This window comes from Emys orbicularis, chromosome 4, assembly GCF_028017835.1.
Source record: "Emys orbicularis isolate rEmyOrb1 chromosome 4, rEmyOrb1.hap1, whole genome shotgun sequence".
Lineage (NCBI taxonomy): Eukaryota > Metazoa > Chordata > Testudines > Emydidae > Emys > Emys orbicularis.
Window position 1 is genome coordinate 69,099,972 of NC_088686.1, and position 22,129 is coordinate 69,122,100.

Genomic DNA, 22,129 nt, shown 5'->3' on the forward strand with positions numbered 1-22,129 from the left:
AACGCTGAGCCATTCAAATTCTGTACCAATGGTCATTTTAGTACTCCGACTTCCCACATTAAGGCCAAGTCTGCACTGCAGACTTCTGTCACCACAGCTATGGTGGTCAGGGATGTGAAGAGGTGTGATTCTTGACCAACATACCTGTACCAGCTGAAGCCCCTACCATAGATGCAGTTATATTGGTAACGTTTTTATCATAAGTAGAAAGTTTATCTGCAGAAGCTAGGAACTGCTGTACTGGATCAGACCAACAATTCATCCAGTACAATATCCTGTCTCTCACAGTGACCAGTTATGTTGTTCAAAGGAAGGTACAAGAAACCCAATAATTAACCACTATGGAATCACCTGGCCATGGACACCTGCCCTCAGCCTGAGTCTTTGCGCATCCAACATAATCCCAAGCAAGTTAGAGTTTGGCCCTGAAACATAGAAGTTTAATATCCATTGTACAATTCTGATCCTGTCTAATGTAACTGTGAAAGTTCTTATTAGTCGTAAGTGTCTAATCCTTTTCTAAATCCTATTAGGTTATTTCCCTCAATGACACCTTGTGACAATGAGTTCCAAAGATAAATTATGCATTCTGTTAAAGTGTTTCCTTTTACTACTACAATTTAATCCTTTTTTTTTTTTTAAACTATTAACCACAGGAACTGGGATGGCTCCCTCCTTGCTTCCAGTTATACCAGAGCAGTTAGGGATGGGAATGTAGTAATGTATACATAAAAGGATTCTGATGTTTCTTCTCTGTGATTCCTACATGGCTTTGGATATTATGCTGCTCTTGTTTTCTTGGAGCATGCACACACTGCCAAGGCTTGAGCTCTTAATCACTGCAAATAATTTAAGAGGATAGTTGCCAGGGATTTGAATTACAGTTGTGTTTAAAAAAAAATAAAAAAATCAGTGTCTGAAGTAGGAGTTGAAGTGTAACTCTCTGCTACACCCTTTGACACAAGAATCATGGCCTGGGACATGGAGCGGGTTCCGGTTTAATTTTTTTTTTTTTTTTGAAGTTCCAAAAAAGAGTGGTCAGAGTGTCTTTTCGGGGCTATGGCCAGGTCAAGGCAATGCAAGACCCTGGGCACACCATAACACAGGCCCACTCCCCTCCATGGCTTCACTCCTGCAGACCCAACCCTGTAGTGGCGGAGGGGGGGCTGTCTCCCCTTAGAGGCAGGGGCAGTAGCATGGACCCCCTTCCTCCCTGCAGGAGCAGCAGTGGGGTGCCCCCCTCATAAGCAGCTGGAATGGTTATCCCCCTAGAGAGACCAGGGTAGCAGGAAGAGAAGCTTCCCCAGGATGTACTGCTTGGTGGATAGGCAGGGCTCAGTGCACTCTTCTCCTGCAGCCACATACACAATCTTCTGCTGGAGTGGTGTTGGCAGGGCTCCTAGAGCCGTAGGTCTTAACATCCCATTGAGATGCATGGAGCAGTTCACCTCACAGAGCTGTTGCTTCAGGCTGTTTGTGGACTACGGCAGAAATCACTGCATTGGGCACACTTTATCTCAGAGAATTGAAAATTGTGGGCTAGATTGTGACTTTGGGCACAGCCCAAAACAAGGGGGGGGGGGATCAGTGCAGGAGTAGCCCCAGGAAGCATTGTGACTCTGGGATAAACCTCCGTGTCACAGAAGTCTTTCCTGCTTCTCACTTGCTTCTCAGACCAGGGGGTCTATACCACTCCAGCTCAGCAACTCTGGTCAGTAAATATGGGGGATGGATCCAAGGCAAGGCTGCAGCTATTCTGTCCCTCCTGCCCAGCTTTGCTGGGAGGCAGTAAATGGGTGAATAGCCTGCTGCCTGAACCCAACAGCTGACTATTTCAGATTGGCAAAGACCTTGAGTGAACCAGTGGGCAGGTGTGAAGTCACAGCCACAACAGGCTACACAGAGTCTCAGGACTGCAGCAAATGGGTGGAGAACTCCCTCCACTGCCTGATTAGGTTACATTGTGTAGGATCGAAGCCCTTCCTTTAAGGAGCAAGGGGAACATGGCAAGGCAGACACTTAACTTGATTTCATGCAAACAGGGAGTTATCTGTCGGCTTAGATCACACAGAGATGGCCAAGGTGGAATAGTAAAGCAGGACTGAGAGCTGATGGCTCAGTCAATCCCTCAGAGATGCAATGCACTCCAAACTGTCAAGAGTTAAACTCTGAGGGAAACATGCTGACTACTTCCTAGCTTGTGAATGAGAGTCATGACCAACTGGTGCCACTCCTGACGGAAAGAGCCATGCCTCACTGCATGAAGGAATCTTCCCTTCCTCCTTCAAACATGCAATAGTCTGACCAATACTGACGAACCCATACTTCAGTCCTAGCTACACAGTGCCCAGTATCAAACTTCCCATGCCCGAGCAAGCTCACAGAGAAGCTAGCAAAAGGCCACAAGCCCTTCTAACTGAAGCTAACAGTCTAAACCCAGCTCAGTCTGGGTTCAGGCCAGGACATGGAACTGAAACCTCCTTAGTGTCACTGATGGATGATCTCCTCCTGTCAATGGACACAGAGAGGACACTCCTTCATTCTCATCCTCTGGGATCTCTCTGCAGCATTCAATGCTGTTGACTATCAAATTCTGCTATCTCACCCAAGAGAAGTGGCAGAGATCCAGGGTAATGCATGAAAATGGTTTGAGTCCTTCCTGGAGGGACACACCCAAAAAGCAGTGATGGGAAAAGGCATCTCCACCACTAGACCACTCACTTGTGGAGTCCTGCAACGATCAGTTCTCTCTCCAGTCCTTTTCACACTGACATGTAAGCACTAGTGAAATGGTCAGACGACATGGACTCAAGTGCCAACAATATGCAGATGACACACAGCTCTACCTATCCTTCACTGCACAGGAGCACACCACCACCACCACCAAGTTGGCCCAGTGCATGGGTGATATCAGCTAATAGATGAACAGCTAGCTGAAGCTGAATCTTAGCAAGACAGCGGTGATACTGGTGGATACAGGAAAGTATTTTGAAGAGCTTGCAACCACGTGCAGTTTTCATTGGTTGAAGATACACACCCACAATAGGTCAATTCAGTCCATAGTCTAGCAGCACTCTGATTTCGCACTGATGCTAAGCTCTCGCATAGCAGTATCTGCGAGTAACGCTTTCTACCAGCTCTGCTTGGCTAGAAGACTCCATCCTATCCTGGTGGACAAAGACCTGGCTTCAATTATTCATGCCTTTGTCACCTCTCAGCTGGACTATGGCAATGAGATACACTTAGGTATGAAACCTTCAGCACTTAGGAAACTCCAACTAGTTCAGAACACTGCAGCACACCTGAGCAACACAGGCTACTGCAAACATATCAAACTTGTCCCCTGCTCCCTACACTGGCTTCCCATAGAATTTCAAATCAAGTTCAAGGTCTCGCTCCTTATCTTCAAAGTGCTCTGTGGACTAGCCAAGGCGATCCAAAAGATTGTCTGAAGCTCCATAAAGGCTGCGATTGACGATTCTGTTCCTCTGGTACAATGGAACTCTCAACAATAAGAGTAAAGCTCATCTATGCAGGAGACAGAACTTTCTCCAGCGGTGGTCTGAGACTGTGGAATGAATTCCACCAGGAACAAAGGACCACCACAAACCTCACCACTTTCCGCTGTAAGTGCAAGGTGCATTACTTTGGCACTGCCTTCTCTAATATAAACACATAGCAACAGGTATATTTAAAATATAAAGACACACCCTACCACAAGACATCACTGCACACATTTCTCCCTCTGGGGAGAGGAGGCAAGAACAAACAACATGTGATAGTCATGATGCTTAATGCACTACTGGAAGGTGCTCAGATACTAAGGTGATAAGCATTTATAAAAACCTATATAGAATAGAATAGTGAAGGATGGTTCTTTGATTGCTGACCCAACTGCTTCTCTCGATAGGTTTTAGGGAACTAGATCAATGGATATGAATAGTGGATTTCTGCAGCCTGCAGTTCAGAGGCAAGAGTGGTTGCTGTTGTCAGTGGTGCAGAACTTTCCAAGTGAAAGCCTGCTACCAACTGACTGTGGGCAAATGCATGCTGGTATTATGCAATCGGATGGCACAGGGAAGGGGGAGGGGATTTGTGAGCAGCGGTTAATAAAGCATCAGCCTTAGCGGGGCAGAGTTGTAACACATCCAACCCTAATATGCCTGGCAAAGGGAAACATAAGCACGTTTGCTGATTTTCAAAGACGTTTTGTTTTACACAAAAGATTCCTGCTTCTTCATCTGTGCCTGCAGGGAAGTAAGTCATAGAATGCTGAATCTGTGATGTCACAATGACCTCCATGGCAACAGACTGAGCAGTCACAAAGACAGGATTTTGACTACACTTTTAATGATGGGAAAAAAGGAAAAGCTGGGGCTGTGCGAGGCAGGGGTGAGAACTTCCTAACGGGCATCCATGATCTTCACTGCAAAGCAGAGCAAACAGGTGGAAACAGTGAGGAGGAGCCAGCACAAGGTCAACAACTAGCTCCCTAGATCCCCAGGTCCACAGGTGCTGCTATATAACAGATCTCCATCTAGCAGCACATAACCAGTTGCAGTTATTGCCACAGGGATGGTGCACAGTAGTGAATAGCTTTGGGATACTATTATAGGAAGTTAATCAGGATGATTATTTAATCCTAGATGCCACAATAGTCTTCAGGGCCCCATTGTGCTGCATGCTGTACAATTACATACTAAAACATGAGTCCCTAACCTCAAGAATTTACAATCTATGAAGACAAGTGACATACAAGAGGTGAGGGATGTCATCAGACATGTACAATTTGTATAGACATTTGCTTTTTAAAAATTATAAACAGAGGAAATACATGTAAATTGACTGATTTCCTGTCGGCAATCACAGCAGAGGAGAGACGTAATGAAAGAGAAGGTGGTTTGTATTATGGATCAGTTTGAGGGAGCATTGTGTGTGGAAGGGCACTGTGGAGGAGCACGACACAGAGACAGTGCTGTGAGAATCTGACAAAGGGGCAGATGCGGCTACCATTGTTGGCAGAGTGGAGGAATAGGGGACAGTATGATGAAAGAGAAGCAAGAAGGAACAGAGCTGTGAAAGGTCTTCAAGGTGAGAAAAAGCTTGAACTTGTGAAAGAGAGCCAGTGGAGGAATTCAAAGAGCAAGTGTCAGGGCTGGGCCGTGGGTGGCCTGTGTGCTTGGATCAGTTAACAAGTTGCAGTCATGAGATGAGTAGCAGAGTTGCGGTCAAATCAGGTATGATGCATTAGGGTTCAAACCAGACCAGTGAGGAGTTGTCACCGTCTGCCCTGCCTCTCTGTGTGCCTGCAAGGCTATGCTGCTGTGACTCACAGCCTTGCAACAACCGTCAGCATAGACGGCATGCAAGTCACACTTTTGCTTCCATTACCCAGTTACTGGTTGCAGAATGACCCAACCCCAACCCTCCCCCCACATCCCAAATTTTCGCAAAACTGTCTCCCTGCAGTCTCCAGTCCTCTCCTGGAACACTCAGAGAAGTTATGAAGTTTGTTGTTCCTTTAAAGAGACAACCACATCAAAGTTCATTAATTTACTGGGGGTCTGACAAACTCTTTTTTTCAATCACAGCTCTGAATTGGTTTAGATAAAAAGTAAAACAAGTTTATTTTAAAAAGGGACATAGAATTAATAAAAGATAAAAAGGGTTACAAACAAACAAGTAAAAATTTGCTTCTAAGACTAAAACTTATTTTCAACAAGTTACGATCTTTGCCTAAGCAGACTTCTCACCTAAACTCAGTTTCCAGAGACTTATCCGAGGGTTATTTGTTCAGAGAAGTTGGTGATGAATCAGCTATAAAAATTCACAAAGCTCAGGAAGCACTGAAGTTCTCTGAGGGTCCAGGGTGCTGTCCAGCTGTAGATGACCTCAACCTTCTGTGACTCCATCTGAATGCCTTTTGTCTGGGGAAATAACGTAACCTAAAAATTTGGCAGTGGCCTGGTCCAAGGTGCACTTCTCTAGTTTGGCATACGGTTATATGCATCCACAGCCTCTCCAGGGTGGACCAGACATGAATGGTAGTGCTGCTCAGGGCGCTCAGAAAACACCAGTATATCATCAAGGCAGATAATCAGGAATTGATTCAGGATGTCCCTAAACACACCATTTAAGAAATGATGGAACGTTGTGGGAGCACTGGTTAAGCCAAACGGTATTACTAGATATTCAAAGTGCCCATATTGGGCACAAAAAGTGATCTTCCATTCATCCCAAGGCCTTATGCACACTAGATTGTGTAACCCCCGAAAATCTAGTTTAGTGAAGATCTTGGCAGTCCTCAGGTGGTCCAACAATTCCAGGATGAGGGGCAGAGGGTACCGGTTATGAATAGACACCTGGCTCAGTGTGCGATAGTCTATGCAGAGGTGTAGTGACCCATCCTTTTTTTGCACAGTGAGGACTCTGAATGAAACACTATGAGGTTTTCCTGGATTTACGTGCATAGGGCTCCAGCTCTGGTTCAGATATGGTGTATAACTGTTCACGGGGCACCTTTGCCCCTGGTTGTAGGTCTATTGGACAGTCATAGTCCCTATGTGGGGATAGTGAATCTCTGTTTTTCCTTTCAAATATATCCATGTAGTCTCAGTATTTGTCAGGGAGGCTGGGGTTCTAGTCTAGATCCTCCCCCGTTCTGGTTAGCCCCCCGCTGTCCAGGGTTTCGCTTTTGAGGGTCTTAACCAATCCGGGGACCAGAGTGCAGGTCACCTGGTGTGGGAGGTGTTGGTCAATTTGTTGAAGGCAAGCTTTCCAGCAAAATTCGCAGGGGACGCTAATGCTGCTCTGCTGCTGGGAGATACATGAGTAATGCCAAGAATTACTGGGAAGAATAGAGAGCGGATCACATCAAAACTTATTATTTCCTGGTGTCCTACCACTGTGGCAGACAAGGGGACAGTCTCTTGGGTCACTGGTCCTGGTGACAGGAGTGACTCATCAATCGTCTCCACCAGATCTGGTGTGGGTTTTGGCCGGAAAGGGATCTGGAGGGTTTGGGCTGCCTTAGTGTCTATAAAGTTGGCAGCTGCCCCGTTGTCTATCATTGACAGTTGCAGAGGAATCTGCCTTGCCTCCCTCAAGACCTGTAATCACTGCACCACCTGGAAATGCGGGGAGACCCCATGGTTACCAGAACAGGTTCCATCAAGGGTTAGGGAATGGTTCCAGAACCTAGCACCCTGGTGTTGCCCAGGCTGCACCCTGGGCAACCGGAGCGAGTGAAGGACCCGCTGCCGAAGTGCCGCTAGGGCAAGAGCCTGGGCTGGTCTGTTTCCCAAGCTCTTTCGAGCTGGACAGGAGGCGAGGACATATCCTGGCATCCCACAGAATGTGCCACTGACATTCTTTCTTCTCCGGGGTCATGCATCATGGATGGATTCAGGACTCGGTTCTACAGGCATTGACATAGCGGGCGGACGTGGGGGCATCTGGCTAACCCTTCTTTCCTTCTCCGGCTCTTGCAGCCAAGAGTTGATGCACAGGGTGAGATCAATAAAGGCCTCTAGGCAGGTGGCATTTTCAGTGTGGACTAACGCATCTTTTGCGTCCTCACTGAGTCCCCACCGGAACTGGTGTAGTTAGGCTGCCTTATGCCGTTCAACATCATCTGCAAAGCACTGGAAGTGAGTGGTGTAGGAGATGGCCGGCCCTTGCATCTCACGCAGCTTCCGGAGGGCAGCCTCTGCGGAGCAGACATGATGCTGTGTCATAAAGATGGTTGGGAAGGCTGGCAGGAAGATGTCCTAGTTGAAGAGCATTGGGCTGTTCTGCTCCAACCTGGGGAAGACCAGTCACGTGATTCACCAGTCACCAGAAGGCTGACTACTAGCCCCATCTTTCTCTGGTGTGTGGGGCACGTTCAGGGGTGGAGCAGGAAGAGCAGCCTGTATTGGTTCAGGAACCCCCAGTGTTCCTGATGGTCCCTGTCAACCCATTTGGGCCGTGGCACCACAGTAGCCCTGTTCAGGCAATAGGTGGTCTACTCAGGCATGTAGTATAGCTGCTTCTCTCTGTGAGCATGCTAGCTGCTCATATAGGGTCTGAGCTTCGGCAGTGAGCTGCGTCCCTGGGCCTGTGACTGTCTGCACAGGGTCTATGCTTTGGTTACAAACTGCAGGCTTGGGTCTGTAGCGTGAGGTTCTCCGCTTACAGATGGATGACTCGGTCCTGCAGGTCCCACAGCCTCAGGGAAACTGCTGGTCAGTGGGCGGTCTGCCCCTTCCATCTTCTATGAGGGTTGAATGTGGGGGGAGGGGAAGAGGCTGAAGAGGGTCTGAAAATAACTGTCTGGGCCGGGCCATGGGTGGCTTATGTGCATGAGTCAGTTACCAAGTTGTGGTCATGAGATGAGTAGTGGAGTTGGGGTTAAGCCAGGTCAGGATGCAAGGAAGTCAGGGTTGGGTGCCGAGCTGCAGACAGGAGCCAAGTAGCAAAGCTGGGGTCGAGCCAGGGTCCAGAGTTGGAATCTGGGGTTCAGAGCAAAGCATGGTCTGGAGTGGAAGGAAGCAGGCAGTCTGCATCTTTGCTCAGACAGCTCTCTGTGATGGCTTCATGGTTTATATACCAGCATAGGCCAGTCAGTGGACTGCAGGGGGAAGCTGACACTCAAGCCCCAGTAGGCAGTACTTCTAGCTTCACATGGTCCACCAGCAGAAACCTTGCCTGAGCTTCTGGTGGCAATGCGGAGATGTCAGTGATCCGAAATCCTGCTGGTCTCAGGTTCTAGTCCTGCAAGCTCTTTACAGCAGGGTGATGTGGTGAGAGGATGTAAGACTCTGGAATAGTCACCTAAGTGAGTTGAAACCAAATGCATAGGTAGGTGTCTTCCATCTCTGTGATTGTTCTTCACCTGTGAAGTTATGAAATATCACCAAAGAGAACGAAGAAAATGACTAGCCAGGTAAACTTTTGGTATAGATGGTCTTCATGTTATAGGTGTGATGTTGCACTCCATATGATTTTATGAAAATATGCTAATGAGTGTGAATATAATGTAACTGGAATATGTTTCATGTAAAAGGTCTCTTGAAAGGTATCATTACAAAGCTTATAATCTACCGAGTGTGTTACATTCATACAAATAGGATGATCATTCTTGTATCTGAAACTAGAAATATAACTCTTAGCAGAGCCGTAACTAGGTATTTTTGTGCCCAAGGCAAGAATATAAAATTGCGCCCTCCCCCAGGGCCGGCTCTTCGGTGGCAATTCGGCAGCGGGTCCCTCAGTCCCTCTCGGAGGGAAGGACCTGTTGCCGAAGAATGAATGAAGCGGCGACTTTAGAGCCTGTGATTTTGGGGGGATCTAACTCCTATTTTTTGACTGCTTGGGGTGGTAATGTTGCTTCCAAGATGGTCTTTGGTTCCAGTCCAGTTCCAATTCAGAGAGGGACTCACAGGTTAAGAGAGGAGGGAGGTGCTGGATATCAGCAGTGGCCACTAGGGATCAGCATGTGTCTTGAGAATGCTGGGAGTTCAGGTTTGCAGGGCAGGATCAGGGGTGGCAGGTTTATAGAAATTTTGGTGGTGCCCAGAACACGCCCCACCCAAACTCCATCCCCCCACCCGCCCAAGGCTCTGGGAGGGAGTTTGGGTGAGGGAGGAGGTCTGGGGTGCAGGCCCTAGGCTGGGACAGGGGATTGGGGTGCAGGCTCTGGGAGGGAGTTTGGGGATGGGAAGGGGTGCGGAGGGAAGGGGTGCAGGTTCTGGGAGGGAGTTTGGGGATAGGAGGGGTGCAGAGGGAAGGGGTACAGGGGTGAGGGCTGTGAGTTGTGGCTGCAAATGAGGGGTTTGGAGTGTGGGGGGGCACAGGGCGAGAGTAGGGGTGAGGGCTCTGTCTGGGGCTGGGAATGGGAAGTTTGGAGTGTGGGAGGGGCTCAGGGCTGGGGCAGAGGGTTGGGGTGTGGGGGGGTGAGGGCTCTGGCTGGGACTGGGGATGAGGTGTTTGCCCAAGCCCTGAGCCCCTCCCGCACCCCAAACATCTCATCCCCAGTCCCAGCCAGAGCCCCCATCCCCTCCGCCACCCTGACCCTCTGCCCGAGCCTTGAGCCCCTGCAGCACCCCAGAGGGTCAGGATGTGGGGGGGGGATGAGGGCTCTGGCTGGGACTGGGGATAAGGTGTTTGGGGTGCTGGAGGGGCTCAGGGCTCGGGCAGAGGGTGCAGTGGGGGGGTGAAAGCTCTGACTGGGGGTGTGGGCTCTGGGGTGAGGCAGAGCTGGGGATGAGTTTGGGGTGCAGGCAGGCTGCTCTGGGACAGGGGCCAGAGAGGACACCCCCCAGCCCTTTCCCTGCTGGCAGCAGCAAGCTCTGGGGGAGAAGTCCCCCTTTCCTGCTCCCCCCCCCCCCCCAGCAGCACACTCACCCCCACCACTGTCACTGCATGTGCTCCTAGGGACCCTCTCAGGTCCAGGAATCACCCTCGCCTCCCCCGTGGTGGGTGCCGGCGGTGCTGCGTGCGCCTCCTCCCATGCTGTTGCCCCTGACTGTAGCCTCACTGGGGGTGAGGGATGGGGCTGCCTCCTTGCCCAGCATGGGGCAGGAGCAGTGATTGCGGGTGGGGAGGGCTGTGCTGCTGGAGGATCCCATTGGAAAATGAAAGGGTCTGAGGGGGAAGGGCAGGCTCAGAGTCAGTCTGCCCTGGCAGTTGAGTTGGGGGGTGCTAGGACCCTGCGGCAGCAGTTGCTGCAGGGGAGAGACAGGGACTCTCTGCTCCTTTTTTTTTTTTTTTTTTTTTTTTCCCTCCACCACTTTCTGTGCCCCCTCCCCCTCCCGGCTTTGTGTGCCCGAGGCAAGTGCCTCACTCACCTCGCCCTTGTTATGGCACTGACTCTGAGGTCCTATTGAAATTATGCAAAGTGTGGGCAATTAATGGTGGTTTGGAATCTTGATGGCTCCCATTAACCAGGACAATTGACTGTAGTTGGCTCTGTTTATTTGCAAGCCTTCCTGTGAGTCAGGCCAGGAAGAATGAAGGCTTGGGGTCTCCCAGGACATGTGACCATGTCACCTGGTACTGGAATCCATCTTACACCTGGTGCTTTTCCCTTTAGAAGGAGGGGTGGGGACCCAGAGAGACAAAAGATTCCCGCCTTGTGCCAAAGCTATAAAAGGGGGTAGAACAGAACAAAGGGGGCTGCAGTCATGAGAAATCCCCTAGCTACCACCTGAGCTAGAACTAACAAGGACTGCATCGGGGAAAGGGTTGGGCCCAGACTAGGAAGAAGTCTAGTCTGTGAAAGAAGCTTATTGGAACATCTCTGAGGGTGAGATTTATATGTAATCAGTTTCTTAATGTATTAGGCTTAGACTTGCATGTTTTTGTTTTATTTTGCTTGGCAACTTACTTTGCTCTGTCTATTATTACTTGGAACCACTTAAATCCTACTTTTTATACTTACTAAAATCACCTTTTGCTTATTAATTAACCCAGAGTAAGTAATCAATACCTGAGGGAGCAAACAGCTGTGCATATCTCTCTATGAGTGTTATAGAGGGCGGACAATTTATGAGTTTACCCTGTATAAGCTTTATACAGAGTAAAACGGATTTATTTGGGGTTTGAATCCCATTGGGTGCTGGGTGTCTGAGTGCTAGAGACAGGAGCACTTCTTAAGCCATTTTCAGTTAAGGCTGCAGCTTTTGGGGGACGTGGTTCATGCCTGGGTCTGTGTATGCAGCAGGCTAGCGTGTCTGGCTCAACAAGATAGGGTACTGAAGTCCCAAGCTGGCAGAGAAAATGGGCTCAGAGGTAGTCTCAGCACACAAAGTGACAGTCCCAAAGGGGGTTCTGTGACCCAATCCGTCACAATAGGCTTGCTTTATTATAAAGTTCCTCCCTTTATTAGATTTCTTGTTTTCTAAACTCCATGCCACTGTTTAGAACAGTGGTCCCCAAAGCATGGGGAGTGCAGAGGAACATTCAGGGAGACATGGACCAGCCCCCAAAGGGGGCAGGAAGGGAGCACCACCCAGCCCCGCTCTGCCCCCAGCTACACTCTGGCTCCGGCTCCTTCCCCACCCCCAGCTGGGGCCCTGACTTTGGCTCCTGGCCCAGTTCCCAGTCCCACCCCCAGGGGGACACGGACAGATTACATTACGGGGGAGGAAGGGTATAACACAAAAAGTTTGGGGACGCCTGGTTTAGAGTATGATAGCTCTGTTCAATGTATTCAATACATTATTAGCACCAGCTGGCATGTTTTAGGGTGGGATCAACTCACGTGTGAACAAAGAGGCTATTCGTAGAGGGAGGCTTTATTATATTTGGAGCACATTGTATCAGGACAGTCAGGAGAAGTTTGGCACTCAGAGGTGTGATCTAAGCACAAGGCTAGGAGTCAGGATTTCCTGAGTTCTAAATGCACTTCAGTCACTGCCTTGCTGTGTAAGTCACTGAACCTCCCTGTGCCTTAGTTTCTCATCTCTACAATGGGGATAATACTTCCTGCCTCACAGAGGGCTTATGAGGAATGATTAGTTCATGAATGTTAAGTGCTCTGAAGATGGGAAGTGCTCAATGTTATTTCAGGGACAGCTCAGCTACTTTGCAGAAGGACCTTGCTTTATGGATTCCAGCACTATCAAAACCTTAGCGTCCACATTTAAAATAAACAAGAACACAGTGTGCGGTTTAAAACAATTGTAACTTTTTTTTTTATCGTTGGTTATTGCTGCTGCTGCCTCCTTTCCACATTATTATTCAGTTGCACATAAAAGAAGAAACTGGTAGGGTGGCAAAATTTGACCTCACCTTTTTAATTATACCTCATCTCACGCATCCTTTGCTCTTCCTCTCCTCCTATCATTCTCCCTCATTAAGGCTGCATTTTAAGTGCAGAGCTTATTGGACTTGGGTGTAGAATCTTAACACAGTCCAGTCTGGTGTGATTCCAACCCCTGGCCCCACCCTACATAGGCTATTTATTAGGATACGAGGACGTGCAAGAGTATTTGTTGTGACTCACTGGGGGACAATTGCTGGAGGAAATTCCTGAACCGAATTTCAGAGGAGGATATGGTGACACTGGCAGGAAAAGCTATTGTGAATCCCTTTCATTAAATATATCAATGCACATCTCAAAGCAGGTGAGCAATCAACAAATCTTGAGCAGAAAAGTTGATCACTGCCCAGTGGTTTTGGTTGGACCTTCTGATTCTTGCCATCCCCTGCTTGACTTTATTTTGAAAGTTTCATGCTGCTGCCTTACCACTAAATCTGCCTGCCCATTCCTCAGTCACCAGCTAGCTGGGTTAACTCCTCCAGAGGGGAGTCGGACAGGATGTCCTGTGCATGCAGAACAAATGCAGCACATCACAGGCAGTTGGGCTGCTGTACAGTGAATAGGTGGCACATCAGCATTAATAGGCTTCTCTCAAATATAAAAACAACTTGGGATGGGGGTGTCACTTCGGCTTGTAAAAGAATCTCCATTTTCAAATGCATTTTTGGGAGCCAAGGAATACACACACTCTACTATGCACAGGTGTCTTTCCTTTCCTAAGCTATCAGTGACAGGTACTCTATTAGAAAGTTAGCAAGGGGCCAGAGAGCAGCTTACCTCCATCCAGATTTGGAGGAACTTTCATCCCATTCTTTTCATGCATATGTAACTCCATCTGCCTGAACAGGGATCTCCCCGCCACCCCAAACAAAATGGCAGAAGTATTTTACAGTAATGGCTCACAACATTGCCTCTCCCAAGATCGATATTACAGTGTTTGAGACCATCATCTAAATACATCCGACACTCACCCAAGCAGCATCCACTCCCTGCCTGTCTGCACCTATAACACCTTGGGCTGTGATCATATCATACCCTATAAATCAGAGGTTCTCAGATTCTATCATCATGTGGACCAAAAGAGTTAACATCAGGCAACTAGCCAAGTCGTCTTTGATCATCAGCTAGGACATTGGTGATCTACAGACCACAGTTATAATCTAAACAGGGTTGGGTCTGCTCCCCATTCAGAAGAGACTCCTTCCAAGGAAAACTGAGGAAGTGATAGTGGTGTTTGAGCTACTAGCTCACTGCAATCCAACAGCCAAATTCTGCCACCCCTATTCATGATGAACAGTAACTTCCTCGGTGATTAGTTTTTTTTTATTTCAGTGGGACTCCTTCCAGAGCAACGTACTACTCATGATGAATACAGGTGGCAGAATCCAGCCTTACATCATCAACAAGCCAATACCCCAGTGTAGTGCTAGGGGGTTGCTATACTGCCAGAGGTGCCATCTTTTGGATTGGATGAAAAGGGAGGATCTGACGCATTCACAGTTATAAAAAACCACATGGCACTTTTTGCAAGAGTAGGGATGCTACTGGCTAAATTGTATCTTGGATCATTACATTTGTAATACTTTGCAGCTATATAGTGCCTTCCAGTTGAGGATCCTAAACTGCTTTACCAACATTTTAATTAAGATATAAACCCTTATAATAAATTTCATTCATGTAATTAATTAAGCCTCCCAATACCTCTAAGAGATAGCAAGTAGTATTATCTTCATTTTACAGATGGGAAACTGAGGTTTAAGGAAGTGAAGTGACTTATTAAAGATGAAATAGCCAGCTAGTATCAGAGCCAGGCATAAAATCCAGATCTCCTGACTCCCAGCACCATGCCTAATCTACATGGCTATCGCCCGTCTCAACTGGAGAAGTTCTCTTCCCCCTGCCATGGCTGGATTGCAGTGTTTCTCCCATGCGGCCACCAGAGGCTTTTCTTGCAGCCACAGCCTCCTGGACAGGCGGGGAGGGGAGGAGCAGTAGCTCCTCCCCCGGGGCTGCCAGCAGGGGTTGGGCCCAGCCCTCCTCTGGAGCCACAAATGCCAGAGAAGCGGACAGCTGGTGTGAGTTCCCCACCTTCCCAGGGGTGGTGGGGCTCAGGCTTCCAGCTTCAGCCCTGGGGTGGCAGGTGCCAGGCTCTGGCCACAGAGCTTCGGGCTCCAATCCTGGGCTCACCCGTCACCCCCATCACCCCTGGCCCCCACTGCTTCCCTACCCACCTCTCTATCCATGGCTTAATTCTCGCTTGCCAGGGCTGTGTAAGTCTGCTGTGAAAAACGATATTTGTATGTTTGTTAATATCACTTTTCACTGCCTCCCAGTTAGCTAGTAAGTCTGCTGTGAAAAGTGATACATACAAATAATAGTTTTCACAGCAGCAGCCTTACTAACTAGCAAGTCTAAAAAAAAAAAAAAAAGTCAAAAAAGCAAAAGAGACAACAAAATACAAGAATGTGCAAAGCACCTTATTTTGTTTCTATTCTGTTTAGGTCCAGTAAAGAACAGACAAAACTGTACTTTTTTTTTTATTGAGTCTGCAAAAAAATCATACATAAATAAATTACAATGATTTGGACATGTGTTTGTGCACATATTTGTTTTTCCTAAAGTTAATTAAGTATTTTAGGAAAAACTGTCAGAGCGGCCACCAGCAAGAGTTGGTGGACGCACTCTAAGGCCACCAAAAAATGTCTTGTGAGAACTCCTGGTCTAGGGTGTCTGCTATTGTAAGCAAACACTTGTCAGTTTCCCTATCATTGTTTCACACTCACTCATAACAAACATTAAAAATTATGCTACTCTTAGCATTTTGCTGTGTTCGGAAGGACTAAGACCTGTTCCAGGGTCTCCTCTCGAGCAGAAATAGCCCTTTCCACCATTGAAAACTGTTATGCAGTGTTGCTGGCACAGAATGGCTATTACCTTCTACGTCAGAGGTGGTTCAATTTACGGTGTGTGAGTGATCCCCGTTTGTATGCGGTTCATAAAGCACTTAAGAGCCTTCTAGATAAAAGGTGTAGTACAAATGGAAGGGACAGTCATTAATGACATTTGGTGAGTTCAAATTTGCTGCATGCATTCCTCGTACATTTATTTTATTTTTTTAAATAACCTTTTACTCAGGAAAGCTCAGCTCTAGTGCAGCATCAGGATTTCCCTGATGCTTCTGTTCTTTACTCTATTTTCATTTGGGCTGATTGAGGCAAAGAAGAGGTCAAGTGACTTGCTCAAGGTTGCAGACTGTCAATGAGTCATAATTAAATGTTTTCTTAAAGCTATGTTTGCCTTGTAATCATACGTTTATTCTACAGGGCTTTATGTTGTTGGTAGAATTTTTTTCTATCCTAGCAATTTCAAGGAACTTAAACTATGCTGCCGCTCTTGTTTTTTGGTGAAATTGATCAGTAAGATTCATGATAAAAGGAGGTTTTTTGGCAGGCCTCTATAAAACATTGCAACACTAAACTTCACAAATGTGATGAGTCCTTTTAAGGCCATCATACTGTTGTATCTTAAAAACCATAGTATTGCTAGTAGCTTAGTGCAAGAGATATTAGCAGTAATGCCAACTCCACACATTCAAAAATCATGAGGTTTCCCCTGCCCCAAATCATGAGATTGGAGTTTTTAAAATCTTTGATTTTTAGGGCAAATTTATTATTTTTATATTTATTATCTGGTTTTTGAGCCTTTAAGGTTAATGTTTTCCAGCTTTCTCCCCACTACCCCCAACGAGACTTAGAGACTTGAAAGAAAGAAAGAGTAATTGGATTGCATGACTCTCTAGGTGCTTGGGCTTAAGAAAACCACCAAATAGCGTAAGACACAATAAAACGGAAAGAGTTGGGAATACTGTATTACGGTAAATACTTACCCTAGCCTATGTGCTTCCCTGACTGGTACAGTCTCCCAAAAAGTACAATATACAATGTAATGCATCCCTGAAACGGGAGAATGTAGTGGGCACATGAAAAATGACATTGCAAAAGCAAAGAAGGACTTGAAAAATGCTAAGCTTAGTGGAGAGATTGGAAGCACTAAAAAACCTGATAATAAGGACACTCAGGTGATAACCCTGAATTATACCAACAAAACTGCCTTACTCAGAATTGGTGCATACTCCTCTTAGGTGCATATTGCTAGCATAGCCCAAGCACTATGCAGATATTTATTTATTCTAAGTTTAAAAAAAAAAAAATACAATTCTAGTGCTCAGAAGCATAGTATCCTGTACCACCTCCTTACTTCCCCACACCAAATATACTGATTTCTGCCCTAATGGTATGTATTGTGTTGATGTCTCCTTGCTAGAGCCCTCTGGGTAAATAATTCAGTGGCTTCTGTTGGACCTCAATGTTACATGATAAAGTCCTACTGCTACACCTCTTGCTGTTTTCAACAGAGATTCTTTTAGTAACACATCCTAATTCTTATGGCAGTTCAGGACCATTCCCCTTTACCTCACTCCTTTTCCTTTTGGACACCAGTTCAAAGAGAATCCGGTTAGAATTCGACCTCTAGAACTAGACTTGTAGTAGCGACACTGCAGTTTTCTGAGTGGAGACTCTCCACTTTAATATGTTGTGTATTTTTTCAATGTTTACATTTTAAGACATTACATTGGGCAAATGTGAAATCATACACTTTGGAGCCAAATTCTGCTCTCTGTTACATACGTGCAATCCCACTGAAAACACAAGTATAACAATTGTCCAAGTGTAACAGAGTAGAATTTGTCCTACTGTGGTGTCTTCACAAGGGAAACACTGCAGATGATTCTAGGGTTAATTATGCTCTTCTTATGTGTTGAAACAATTTAAAGCTAAGTAAAATTTGTTTAAATCTAGGTTAACCCGTAAGCACATGTTCTCCCGTCTGATTGTATTAAAATCTCAAACAGTGGCAATCAGCAATGGTTAAAAAAAACAACCCAAACCAAACCAGAAACAATAAATAAATGAAATGGGACTATTATTATGTCAGCAGAAATGGGATTGTAATCATTTCCAGCAAGGGCAATTTGTATACTCAGCAGAAATATTAACAAAAAGCAAACAACATCTGTCTCTTCCAAACCCATTCACTTTCTAGATACATGCCTAGTTTATATCTCAGGACTTTCTTGTTAGAAATGTTTTAAGACTAGGAACACATAAAACTGTATTAAGCTATTAGTGGTATTATGGGTTCTTTATAGAACACTGTCAATCTAAACAAGACTTACAAACATAGAGTAAGATGTTTGATTTGAACAAACATCCATGAACACAGATTTTTTTTTTTTAAAGAGACAGAATTACACTTAAGTAATTACAATATTATAGTGACACCTTTTCTCTCCCCATATGCGATTTAAATAATAATTGAAGGAACCATAATAGATCCAATTAGAAAATGTGTTCTAAAAGGGGCCTAAATTCTGCCCTCAGTTACATTCAAACAACCCCATTGATTTCAGTGTATATGCAGGGGTGTAAGTGAGGGTAGAAAATTAATCAACTTTATTCCCCATTTTTTTCAGCACTGCACAACACAACAAGAAGCAAAGCTAACCAGCTCTGCCTAGACAAGCCAAGTGCAAAGTGAAGGTAATAGCTGATATGCTAATGTCCTGGCTGTGGCCAAATTTTTGCCAAGGTAACGAGGAAACATCATTTTGGAAAGGAGTAGGATTTAGGGGGAAAGAGGGGAGAATCTAAAATTGTGCTTTTTTATTAACTCTCTCCCATGTACACGCAAACAAGTTTTTTTGGTTTTGGAGGTTCCTAGTAAGTATAAAAAAATAAGGTTTTTGATATTAAAATAGCCTCCGATCTTGCAGTCCTTCCCCAGGCAAAGCTCCTGTTGAAGTCAACACAAGTTCTGTCTGAGTAAGGACTGCAGGATCAAACTATAAAGTAGTTTAACCCCTCCATAGAGTATTCATTCAAAGCAGATGGGAGGAAGCCAAGTCAAATGCAATGATGATCAAGCATCTATTGGCTAGTGTGGCAACTAGCATCTAGCTAGAACTACATTTTCTTTTAACTTTTATAGCTAAGAGATTTTTGTCTATATCTAGTATCATTTGTGGTTGTCAAAATGATTTCCAGACGTTTCCTTTCTTACACCAGAGGTTGTAGGATAACCCCCCCCCCCCCCATGTTGTAAATTACAGGCAAGCTATGGTAAAAGGATTGAAGGCAATCTCAGGCTGAAGAAGAGACTGCTGTATAATCTTAGAGAATTCCTGAATTTTACTTTTTATGTATCTGAGCACTCTATACAAACATCATTCTGTTACCTCTCTATCTCCCAGGGGTTATGAGGGATTAGTTATATTTTTAAACAGCTGTAAAAACATTAAAGTGCTTGTGTGCACATGTGTTGAATAGTAGTAGTAGTAGTAACAATGCAGATGAACCCTAAAAAGAGATGAGATTTTGATATGTGTTCTCTATATTTGCCAAGGAAGGACTGGCAGAATGCTACACCACTCCCAAATAGAACAGCAAAAATACTTATCTTAAACATATGAAAATAATATTTCATACACACAAAAGGAATCACTGAGGGTACAATATATAGGGCCTTATTTTGCAGAGTGGACTATGTGATTCCTGGTTAATAATAAGAAATGGTGAGGAGGGGAAGGAGAAGGAACAAGACTATAAAGTAGACCCATAGTTCCCCCTAAGAAATACCAAAGGCCTTTTGTTTTTGGTTTTATTTTGTTTAATATTTCCTGGAAATTCCAGTGTTTATTAGAAAAATTTTAAAATGGGTGAAAATCATTACAAAAAATTAACTGTACTGTTTTCTGGGTAAATAGAGGGGTTAATATGGGAGTTGGGAGGGTAGAAAAAAGCACCAAATAAAGAAAAGTAAGAGTATTTAATGTAAAAGTAGTTTAAGGCTGTGGTGTAGTGCATGAAAAGTACATTAGCAGCACCTACACATATGCCCACACATGCCTGTGCGTGTATCTTCTACAACACTGCCTTACTTTAAACAGCCTCCCATTTACACTTAGACTAATTTATTAACAGAAACACCCTTCCTAATATAACGTATTGGATTTTCTTAACAGAACCAGTATTTTCACTTATTGGAGGGGTCCAAAATTCAGGTAAAATGGGTAAAACCCGAATAACAGCAGTTGTAAAACCCGAGAATTTTTCAGCAAAAAATGGGTAAAAATTGCAAAGGAAGGAGGGCCTTAGAGCTCCCTGACCCAATACTGCTGCTCTGCTGTAGTGCTCCTGGTGTGAGGGGCATGAAAGACTGGGGGGGGGGGGGCACAGAAATCTTGTCATTGCGCCCTTGCTTTGCAAGCGGCGCTGGAAAGTCAAGCTAAAGCCCCAGCAGGGGCATGATCAGACACCCCCCACCCCAAAGTTATTTATGGGCTGGGGGGCAGGGTGCGAGCCGGATCCCTGGGGCTAGCCCCCCCGGACACAGAGCAGAGGGGAACACAAGCCCCTGACAGCGCGCCGAGCCCCCGCTGACCTGCCAGGCTGTTGTAACAATCGATCTCGATGCTTTCCGCGCTCTGGCTCTGCTCCGCGGTGAGCTGGACCCCCGGGCTGGCGGCGCAGCTGGCGGAGGAGCTGGGCTCCGGCGGGGCCGGCGGCGGCAGCCCCTTCAGCTCCAGCAGCGCCCGGTGATACTTGCCGATGGCCTCGCGGAATTTCTTGTCCTTGTAGCACTGCGCCCCTTGGCTCTTGAACTCCAGGGCTCGCTGGAGGAGCTCGCCGGGCTCCGCACCAGCCTGGGCTCCCGCGGCGCAGCGCCCTGCAGCGGGACTCTGCCGCTCCATCCCCGCCGCCCCCGCACTCCGCCGCCGCCGGGCGGGAAATGGGCTTCAAGCTTCCGAGCAGCCGAACGCCCCAGCGCCGCGCTGCGCCGCGCCGCCTCCCGCTCCCATCCTCCCGCTGCCGGGCGCCGCTCCCCCGCCCGCGCCCTGCGGGCCGGCTGGTGCTGCCGCCTCCCCCGCGCACGGGGAGAGCGAGTGCCGGCTAACCCGGAAGGAGCCCGCAGCCGAGAAGGATGGGGACGGGGGGGTCTGGAGCAGCCGGGGGGAGGCTACAGCCTGGCGCCCCCATTAAAAAAAATCAGACAAAAAGCCACCTTGTTGCTTTCTGCAGCCAGGCTCTTAAAGGCGCAAGCTCCAATTTCCTGGCCCTCCGGGGGGGGGGGGCGCTAATTTTACTGGAGGGTCTCACACTCGGTAGCTCCTCCAGGTCAAGTGCTCGATACCCACTAGGGCTTCCCGGTATTCCGTCATTTCTCTCCCCTCCAAAGCTGCCTGTGTGCCCCCTTCCCTCCTCCCATTTCAGGGACTTATGCCACGGGCTCTGTGTTCCCCCTATTCCTATTTTCCCCTCCCCATTTCCACTTTCTCCTCTCCGTCTCCAAAGACCCCGTTTTCCCCTCCCCACCTCCACTCCCCCCACTGAGTCCCTGCTTTCCCTCCCCCATTCCCTTGGGATTCCCTGCTTTGCCCTGCACACACCCACTCCCCCCACTCCAAGTCTCTACTTTGCCCCATCACCAAGTCCACTGGCTCCCATTATGCTTAGACCATTTCAGGACATTTTGGAATTGATTGGATGTGGCATGTCAAAATTATTGCATTAGATAAATAGAGAAATGCCACTGAGCTGAGTCAAGTATCAGAGGGGTAGCCGTGTTAGTCTGGATCTGTAAAAAGCAACAGAGAGTCCTGTGGCACCTTTAAGACTGTTAGGACTCTCTGTTGCTTTTTACTGAGCTGAGTGTTAGACCTCCTTTTGCTCAGTCAGATATGATGTTTGCATGATGTATCACGTAGAAATGAGACAGTGTGTGTGTGTAATTCAGTATTGCTAACCCTAGGCATTCAAAAATCACAGTACTCCCCTTGAAACATCTTCAAGGGGCCTGACTTGCAGAGGCAGGTGTTCAGCACTTTCTGTTGTCTCAAATTAGGCACCCCATAATTAAAAATACTCTCTGATTTAGAAATCAGAGGTGGAGGGCCTGTTTTTGTGTAACTTGGAAACTGGAGATGGACAGTGTGTGTCTTAATCATAGAAGTCAGAGGTGAAATGTGTGTGTGAAAAACCCAAATTAAGGATGGAAAATTCCTATTGAGGCACATTTAGCCATCCAGTGGCAATACTGTCCAATGTCAATTCAAATTACTCGCATAATCTCCTTTTAGATACATTTAATTGTAGTTTGATTTAAACCAAACCGGTGTATGCCACTGAATTTAGAATATTTACTTTGCTGGGGAAAGGAGAAGATAGTCCTAGCATGTCAACCACACTTTCTTTGCAATAGGTGTTG

At 46.7% G+C, this 22,129-nt stretch overlaps 1 protein-coding gene across 1 annotated transcript in view; it reads right to left on the reverse strand.

Annotated features, from left to right (window-relative positions):
* Nucleotides 1-20,615, reverse strand: part of TTC9 (tetratricopeptide repeat domain 9) — a 37,235-nt gene extending 16,620 nt beyond the window's left edge. The window contains exon 1 of the mRNA XM_065404258.1: nucleotides 20,306-20,615. Coding sequence (XP_065260330.1) covers nucleotides 20,306-20,615 — 310 coding nt within the window. The remainder of the gene's footprint in view (nucleotides 1-20,305) is intronic.
* Nucleotides 20,616-22,129: the final 1,514 nt, after the last annotated feature.